Source organism: Hibiscus syriacus, unplaced genomic scaffold, assembly GCF_006381635.1.
Source record: "Hibiscus syriacus cultivar Baekdansim isolate YM2019G1 unplaced genomic scaffold, ASM638163v2 tig00110450_pilon, whole genome shotgun sequence".
NCBI classification, from domain to species: Eukaryota; Viridiplantae; Streptophyta; class Magnoliopsida; order Malvales; family Malvaceae; genus Hibiscus; species Hibiscus syriacus.
Window position 1 is genome coordinate 6,605,060 of NW_024062743.1, and position 10,269 is coordinate 6,615,328.

General features: G+C 35.6%; 1 protein-coding gene across 1 annotated transcript; it reads left to right on the plus strand.

The window, feature by feature from the left end:
* Positions 1-1,628: 1,628 nt before the first annotated feature.
* Positions 1,629-5,584, plus strand: LOC120126187 (serine carboxypeptidase-like 33). Its single transcript, XM_039144452.1, has 10 exons — positions 1,629-1,887; positions 1,970-2,077; positions 2,156-2,251; positions 2,344-2,436; positions 2,512-2,600; positions 2,684-2,935; positions 4,323-4,471; positions 4,549-4,644; positions 5,246-5,351; positions 5,438-5,584. Exons 1-10 carry the CDS (start codon positions 1,629-1,631, stop codon positions 5,582-5,584), a joined length of 1,395 nt encoding a protein of 464 aa, XP_039000383.1.
* The last annotated feature ends 4,685 nt before the right edge of the window (positions 5,585-10,269 follow it).

Here is a 10,269-nt window from a genome sequence, read left to right on the forward strand (position 1 = left end):
ACCTTGTGGATTGGAGTTTTTACCTAGACTCCAACAATCATTCTTCAAGTGACCATTCTTTCCACAGTTGTAGCACTTTAAATTCTTCTTGCTTCTCAACTTTGATCTACCATATTTGTGACTGTTGCTTTGGCCACGTTCTGTTGATCTCCCTCTCATCGTTGTCAAGTCTTCTGCTTGTTGCAGATTTACTTGTCTGTCTTCTTTGTTCTTGCGCCGATTTTCTTCTTGTAGAACAACAACTGCAACATCATCGAAGACTAGACTGGTGACATTACTGTTTGTCAAGTTAATGATGAGTTGATCATACGAATCCGGTAGAATTTTAAGTAGACTTTCATCACGTTCTTGTTCTCCTATTGTACATCTTAAGGATGTAAGCTGAGAAAATAAAGTGTTCAGTGTGTTTAAGTGCTCCGTCACTGAAGTAGATTCTGGCATACGGAGAGTGTACAATTTCCTCTTAAGGAAAATTTTATTGTGCAACGATGTGGCCTCGTACAATTTGGTGAGATGATCCCATATCTCCTTAGTTGTCTTCTTCTCCTCAATGCTTGACAATACTTCATATGCTAATGCTAGATGAATGTTTTCCATAGCATTCCTGTCCATTTGTTGTCATCTGTGAAATCTACTGGCCTTTCACTGATAGCTGCTAGACAACCAACCGTCTTTCCTCAGGATGGCCTTCATCTTTAATTTCCACAATGAGAAATTTCTCCCATTGAACTTTTCAATATCAAATTTCGTTGCCATAGCTTCTATTATGAATAGCTCCCACTATTTCACTATCGTGAATAGTTCTCTGGAACCTTCAAAGAAAGGGTAATATCTTCTTACTAAGTTAGTCACTATTTGATTGGTCATTATGTCACGTCCACACCTTTATACATGTAGCATTACTAAGTTAGTATGTAATGTCATGTGGGTTTACCATACCATCTTTTAAGACATTAACCATCAGTTGATTAATGATTCCTATCCACTGAGAATTTATTTTGAACAAACATAAAATGATGAAAGTTAAAGTAGTTAAAAAAATAAAATGATTTATAAAAATATGGACTAAATAGATTATTCAGCTAAATAATAATTTTTTTAACATTATATCCCTTTTCAAAAATCATCAATAAAAAAATGTCTAATCTCTTTTGATCCCTAAAGACCTATTAAACATTTTTTTTAATTAATCACTGGTATTCGATTTATTGACCGGCTAATCCATATCGGGTACTGCAAAGGCGAGGGCGACCCTCTTAACCCAGTTTGCTCGATTCGTAAACACCAAGATTCGAACCCCTGACCTTGTTTAAGGGAACTTGTGTCTCATCTCACTAGATCAACCGGTAGTAATAGAAACAAGAAGAATACGCCATATGTAGTTCCACTCAAATCGATGATTGCAATAATATTGGTGCAGAATAAAATAGTATTCAATCAACAATTGCAATATAAGATAATATAATCGGTTTAACGAGACAGCTCATTCATAAAATAAAAAAGAAAAATCTGGACATTAGCCAAAAACAAACAGTTTCATACAAGAAAAACTTGGAAGTGCTGCTTTGATCGCTCTCTACTAAAACGTGGTTTCCGATGGATCTCAGCCGTTGATCATCGAAACACAGATGGGGTCTAAGGCATCACCCAAAAGAGTTTTGATTTCCCATATTTCGTTCATATGTTTTATTGTTGTTCCTGGCATCAGTGCATCAAGTTCAGCCGATAGAGTAATCGGTCTGCCGAACCAGCCGCACACACCGTGGGTTTCACAGTTTGCAGGATATATCACAGTAAATGAAGAGCATGGAAGGGCGCTTTTTTACTGGTTCTTCGAAGCTCAATCTCAACCATCTCACAAACCTCTCCTCCTATGGCTTAATGGAGGTTACATACATACATATATACATACATACATGCTATGGCCTATGTGTTTATGATTGACTTTTGATCTGATGGGTGTTAAAAGGACCTGGATGTTCTTCAATAGCCTATGGTGCAGCCTCGGAGTTGGGACCACTAAGAGTTGGTAAAAATGGCGTTGAGCTTCAGTTCAACCAGTTTGCGTGGAACCAAGGTTTCATTCTCTCTCTTCATCGTCATTCTCTATATGAATTTGTTGAATTAATTCTTCATGATTTTGTTTTGCATGTAGAGGCCAATTTGCTGTTTGTAGAATCCCCGATTGGAGTTGGATTCTCTTACACCAATACATCTTCGGATCTCACAAAACTGGATGATGCCTTTGTTGGTAATTCACTGGTTAAGTGGTAATAATATATATTTGGTATTAAATATTAATTTGAACGTCAAAGTAACTTGAAAGCATTTATGTTCGCTTAGCTGAGGATGCGTACAATTTCATGGTGAATTGGCTTCAACGATATCCGCAGTTTAAATCTCGTGATTTCTTCATCTCAGGAGAGAGTTACGCAGGTACTATTTCTTCAAGATAGGGTTTATTCAAAATGATAATACGTATATATAATCATCATTCGCCATGTGCTGCAGGCCATTATGTGCCTCAGCTAGCAGAGCTTGTGCATGACAGGAACAATGACAGAAGGCGATACCCATTCATCAACCTGAAAGGCTTTATGGTATGCTTCGAATGAACATGCCGATTGATGCTATAAGAATTATGAAATACCACAAACTCACACAAGATCGATACATGTTGCAGGTAGGAAATCCGGTGACCAATGACAACTACGACTACGCTGGTATTATGGACTACGCTTGGAGCCACTCGGTGATACCAGATGACCTCTACCGTAGAAGCAAACAAGTGTGTGATTTCAAGGCTGTAGTTTGGTCCAATGAGTGCAATGATGTCGTAAACCAAGTCTTTGACAAATACTCCGAGATTGATATTTATAATATCTATGCCCCTAAGTGCCTTCTGAACACCACATCGTCAGCAACCGCTGATAAGGTAATTATATTCATTTATTTATCTATCTACCAAGTCTTTGACAAATACTCTGAGATTGATATTTATAATATCTATGTCCCTCAAAGCTTTTCTTTTTTAATTAATCACTTGGTATTTGATCTATTGATCGATTAATCCAAATCGGATATTACAGAGGCAAGAACAGCCCTCCCAACCTAATTTGATCCATTTGCAAACGCCAGAGTTTAAACCCCTGACATTGCTTAAAAAATCTAATATTTCATCCCACTAGACTAAATGGTTGGTGGTTTCCTCAATGCTTTCTTAACATTTTATCATCATCAACTGCTAATAAGGTCATTATATCTATCTACCTATTTATCATATGTTTAAGTAATACATATACTTATATGATACAATAGTTTTGGAGAAAAAGATAAACTACACGTTTAGTATTTCAACTATTACTTTTATTCCGTTTTGGTCACTCAACTATTTTTTTTTAAATCATACATACCATTTTGTTTTGGTTTTATTTTGGTCACCCACTATTAAAAAATTAACAAATCTACTAACATGACAATTTATACTCTTTTAGTAATGATGCGGCATTATCTTATGAAGACATGTCAGTATCGTCGTTAATTTTTTAACTACGAGTGACCAAAATGAAACCAAAACTAAACATTAGGTATGATTTTAAGATAAAAAATAATGGGTGATCAAATTGAAACAAAAGTGATAATTGAGGTGCTAAATGTGTAATTCACCCAGAAAAATAATATTACGGTTCTATAAGATACATGTCTAACACTTGTGACACTCCCCTGAGAGTAGTGCACAAGCTTCATGTATCTATCGGAATGCCAATGAATCGGGTTAGGTCGGGTTTTTGTTAATCGGACTTGACCCAAAAAATATATATCTTTCATCTGAATTTGATCTGACTCGAAAAATATATATCATTTGCTTGACTTGATTCGCTTTGAAAAATATTTACTCTTCACTGAAACCCGAACTAACTCGAAAAATATATATCCTCCACTTGATCTGATATGATTCGAAAAATATATATTCTCTACTCAACTCCGACTTGAATTTTTAGAGTATAAATCCGACCCGGTATAAAATAAAGACTTAATTAAAAAATAATATATATAGAGAGAGTATTATAGCAAATATTCATAAATTTATTTGAAGAAATTATGCTATTATCCTAGGTTCGTAGTTTTTTAACCCTCCACCCGAATCCGACCTAACCTCGCTCGTTTAGAAAATCCGACCCGAACACAATTTAAAAAAATCCGACATATCAGATCACAAAACGAATCAAAATTCGTCAGTTTCAGGTTAAATTATCATCCCTATATCTATCTAGCATGATTGGAAAGATGATGTTTAAAAGTGCTACCACGGAATTTTGCAGAAAAAAGAGCATGGGTTAAAGCGAGTGAGGATCCTTGCAGGAGGTAATGATCCATGCTATTCTGAATATGCAAAAATGTATTTCAACAGGCCAGATGTTCAAAAATCTATTCATGCAGACACCAGAGGAGTAACATGGGTGAGCTGCAGGTAAGTAGTTCCAGGATTCCATTATCATATGCATTTTTATATTTCATTCGCTAACATGAACTTACTTTTCTTCCCAGAGATTCTATCTTGAAAACATATAATTTTTCAGTCTTTTCTCTACTGCCCACCTACAAAAAGCTCATCAAAGCAAAACTGAAGATATGGATGTATAGGTAAGATCATTTTGGTCGATTGATAATATTAATCTTATCGGTAAATTATAATAATGGTCATGATTATATGGGTTGATTTGTTGAGTATTCTGACTATTAAAAGTTATAAAATAATATCCGATTATAAAGTGTTGCTTTTTTAAGTGTCAACTATTAAAAGTTATAAAATTATCACCCGATTATTTGTATGTTCCAAACTCGTCCTTTTTCGTTAAAAAATTGACGGTCGTCTGAGTTGGACGATAACCTATCAACTGATATATATGATAAAATTTGATCCCAGAATTGTTTGAACTATATTTCGTAAATGGATTCTCCGTCTATATTGTCGAGCCAGTACTTGAAACATTATATCGTCGAGCCAATACTTGAAAACAACAACAGTGGTAATAGACATCAAATTTTATCGTATCTCAGTTAACGTCCAACTAAAAAAGCTACTAATATTTTAACATAAAATGATGAGTTTGAAACATATAAATAGTTGAGTGACCATTTTATAACTTTTAATAGTTCACTCAACAAAACAATACTAGACTATTATTTAACTTTACCCTAACCTTATTATCTAATATGGATTCTGGTGGATTGAAATACACAGTGGGGACATGGATGGAAGAATACCAGTGATAAGTTCCAGATACTGTGTTGAAGCTCTTAAGCTCCCGCTCAAGTCACCGTGGCGTTCTTGGTTCCATGACCATCAGGTTCCTTCTTCATCTCCTCCTCCATTTTTCCTGTAAAATCAACCTGCCTATAGTATTTATAAAGTTTGGAATTTGAAAATGTGCAGGTCGGAGGGAGGATAGTGGAATACGAGGGGTTGACACTGGTGACGGTGAGAGGGGCTGGTCACTTGGTGCCTCGAAACAAACCCAGCGAGGCTCTCGCCCTCCTCCGTTCTTTCTTGTCCGATGAACCGCTACCCAATCACAGATAGTTAATGATACAGATGAAGTCTGGTGGTGCTTAAACGGTATATTCCAACTATCTTGTGATCCCAATGATTGAGATTGAGTCTCTTAACAATTCTACATAAATAAATGCTGAAAATCATTGATGAGATGAGAATGTAACAGATGCAAGTATGTATATGTGCTCGATTACCTTGGAGTTAAATGTAATGCTTTTTATTCAGAGGGCAAATCCCTCCCATCGGTTTGTTGTTTTTAGTTTGTTCACCAATATTCTTAAAAGGAATATAAGAGAATAAAGATGAGCAATTTGCCCAACCAACCAAATGTGTTTTTTCAAGTAGTTGCATTATTTAAAGTCATATATCTATGTGGTGTTTTAGTGAAAATGTAACATATTAGAAATGATGAAAAGCCATTGTAACATTATAAGCCATACTTGCTATGTGTAAAATCCAAGAAATTATGAAATGATAAGTCAAATGCTTTAGGTGGATTTATCGTGTCAACTTAACAAATACTTAAGTAGATGTTTAACCCATTGGGAATGGATATCAATATACAATCTTTTATGGAATTTTCTACACCTCAGTTGCTCTGTTACAATCACTTCTAGATCATAACAACTCAATCTCAGAAAATCACCTCTTAGAGTGTTACATCCTCAAATCATCCATATGATCCTCGTCAGTATACTTGTATATGTACTCTCTTAGAAATTGGTCTCAAATTGACACCTTATGTTATAAAGTTATCTCTATAGTCTCCCACCAGTTGATATCATCACCCTTGAACAATGCAGTGACATACTCTAACTAAATATCTAGGGTAAGATGAAGCTATCTCAAGACCCTCAAGGTATCCTTCAACCACTAATTAATAATAATTTGGTCATCATCTCCTAAATCATAGAAATTGATTATCTTGCACCTCTTGAGTTTCTCTACTAGGGACTCTACCGGTGCAGCCACAAGCGAAGCAACTAGAAAGCAATATGTGTTCTCAAAATAACATACATTATCTCCATACAAGTAAAGGTTATATCTCTAAATAAGGTCACCACTTTGACCCCTACATCTATCGAGACCCCACAATCCTCTACATCAGGTCTAAACTCATCACCAAAGTCATTATCATAAGTAACATAACTCTTGAATCTACCCTTGAGACTACACTCGAAAATCAACCATAAAATACCTACAATCATAACTAATGAGAGGGAACACCATTAGAATCCTAGACTTATAAGAGTACCTTATAAACTTAGGAGCATGTATTTACTAACACCTTACTACGTGTTAGAAAAATAAAGCATTAATTCGATAATAATATAGAAAATAATTATGATAATAAAATCATTATAAGAATTAAAGAGAATGAACGAGTTTACTGTCTTAAGATTGTTGATTGAAGTAACAAGCTAAGATGAAACCAAACCTGAGAAAAATCAACAAAGAAGTTATGTAACACTCCAAATTCTAGGCTAGTAGTTTCGAGTTTACCCGATAGATAAGTGAACCTTGTGAAATTCATAAGTAAAGTCATTGAGCTTAATTGAGTTTGGATTTAGACCCAATTAGCCTCAAAAAGGGGATTTTTTTATTATGAGACAAAGTACAAAAAGTGTAATTATACCATTATGGAAAATGGAAACTGATTTTGGGGGGGGGGGGTTGGGACGTGGATTCTCATTTCCCATCTCATCTTCTTTATTTCTTCTTCTTCATTTTTATTCTTCTTCCCTCTCCAAGCCTCCATATCATCAAGTGGTGGTAAGAACTCATTTTCTCAACTTTATTAAGTCCCAAATATGTCCCTCTTACTCCCTATAACATTATTTTGTTAAGGAAATCCTTGCATTATTGTGGTTAAAGGAAAAAGGGAGAAAAATCAACCAAGTTAAAAAAGGGAAGAGTTTGCTAGCTAAAAGAGGTTCATTTCGGGTTTCTAAAATCAAGGTAGTGTATTTCTAATTCTTTGTATTAAACTTTTATAAATCTCAAGAAATTGATAAGATTTATGTTGTTGAGCATTTAGGGTTTTAACTTTGATTCATAACATAAATTATGAATTTGTTGTTCAGTATGTGTTTTATGACACCTTAAGACACTAAATAACTACCCAAAACTTGAGTACATGATTTAGGCTCAAACTACCTTTAGGATGAACTTTGAGTGTTTCTCGAGCCTAAAAATAACCATTTCTGGGTTTGAGTATCGATATTGGGATGAACAATATTGATACTGGTTAAATTGGGGGGAAATTTAGAAATTTTTACTGGAGTATCAATACTAGTTAAATTGGGGGGAAAATCAGGGTAATAGTATCGATATTGAGGCCCTATTTTCACAATAGAATGCATTTTTGGTAATGATACTCATAAGGGTATCGATACTTAACCCTAAAGGTTTCGATACTTGACCTTAGGGTATCGATGCTATAAGTAGATTGTCGAATACTATTCACTTTGGATGATCAGATTTGACCTGTTTAAGGTCTCGTAAGAGCTAAGAATGATCCGTACTAGTAAGACTTAGTCTATAAGGGATATAAATGACCAAGTACACCTAGAAACACTATTAAGAGAATGCTACATAAGGTATAACAAATTTAAAGGCAAAATAATTTTGGACTTGAATTGAATTTATTCAAAGTTTTAAAAAAAGGTTTCAAAAATAATTCAAAGTCCATTAAATTCGGATTTGAGAAAAAATGCTAAAGGGTGTCAAAGTGTATGCATACACCCTGCAGTGTATCCATGCACTCTACAGTGTATCCATACACTGTGCATCGATGCACCCTGTAGGTGTATCCATGCACCTGTGACTGCTTAAACACCAAATTCAATTAGTGTACCGGTGCACCACAAGTGTACCGATGCATAGTGCATCGATGCACCGTGAAGTGCATCCATGCACCTTGGTTGCAACGGATAGTTTATTTGAATTTAATGAAGGGGTACCGATGCACATTGGTAGTGTACCGATGCACAATGTTATGGGCATCCTATTATTGTAAAAAAAATCATCCCCAAATGGCTCCAAAACATCCCCAACGGCTATATACGACTATAAACACATTCCAAGCTATAAATACAAGCTAAGGACACTTGAAGAAGTAAGAGAACAACTATCCAAGAAATCAAACACAAAAGAAGAAGTTTTTCATTATTATTTCATCTTTCTCTTGTAAATATTTGTTCTTGTGAGCTTAATTCTTGTAAACACCTACCTTCTAGAGGTTTATTTGTTTACTTCTTTTACCCTTTTGTAAAGGGGAAAGGTTCTAGCTTAGCCCATATAAAAGCTAGGGAAAGGTTCTAGTTTATCATGTGAAAACCTAGGGAGTTGTAAAGGTTATCTCTTTGTCCTTAAAAAGAAAGAACAAATTAATGAATTTGTTGGAAAATCCTTGGTGAGGAGCTAAGGTAGTGGATGTAGACTTGGTTGAGAATTCGAACCACTATAAATCGCTGTGCAATTCTCTATCTTTCAATCTCGTTACTCTCTAAACACAAAAACCGTTCCGACCCCTCTTTGTAAACCACTCCGATTGTCGATTCGAGCTTTTAAAAATCCCAACAATTGGCATCAGAGCCTAACTCGTTAGAAGGCTTAACATCATTGAGACGATCCTCGAAGAAGCTTTACCAATTCTCGACACAACCGACAAAGAAATGACTTCAACCTCCGATGCTTATTACCTTGGAGATATACCTATTATGGAATCGCGACCGCTTAACAAGCGACCCTTCTTCTATGGAGAAAATTATACTCATTGGAAATATAAGATGATGTAATTTATTCACGCCTATGATCTAGAAGCTTGGAACTTAATCATGAATGGTTACTTCTCTCCACCTGATAAGTACGACGATTGGAGCAAAGAAGAGCAGAAAAAGTTCTAGCTTAATTCTAAGGCTATTCATATTCTCTTGTGTGCTTTAGACCCAAATGAATATGGAAGAATCTCATCTTGTTCTAGTGCCAAAGAGATTTGGGATAAGCTCCAAGTCACTCATGAAGGAACCAATGAAGTGAGGGAATCAAAGAAAAGTATTCTCAACCATAGCTACGAGAACTTCAAGATGAAACCCAATGAGGGCATCAAAGCTATGACGGATAGATTTTCTGTGATTGTCAACGGTCTCAAAGGATTTGGAGAAATAATCTCTAATGAGAAGCTTGTAAGGAAGATGATCTACTCTCTTCCAAGTTCGTGACAATCAAAGAATACCGCCATTATCGAAGCTAAAGACCTAAAGTCTGTCACTCTCGACGAGCTAATTGGTTCCCTTCTCGCTCATGAGATAATGTTAAAGGAACAGGAAGAAGGTGAAAAGAAGAAGAAGAAGAAGAAGAAGAAGGAGGTAGACATTGCCTTCAAATCTACCAATAAAAGCCATCAAGATTCAAGTGATGAGGTGGATGAAGATGATGATGAACAAGAAGGAGAGATGGTCAAGCTATTGAAGGAACTCAAGAGATTCATGATTTCCAAGGAAGTGAAACATGAATCAACCAAGAAGAAGAGTCCCCCAGTGTGCTTCAATTGTCAAAGAAAGGGGAATGTCAAGTATGAATGTCCTCTTGTAAAGAAAAAGGGGAAGAAGGAATTTGTTGCATCTTGGAGTGATGAAGATGATTCCAATGATGAAGATGAAGTAGTCAACCTATGCCTCATGGCCACTCAAGAAGAATTCAAGGTATCT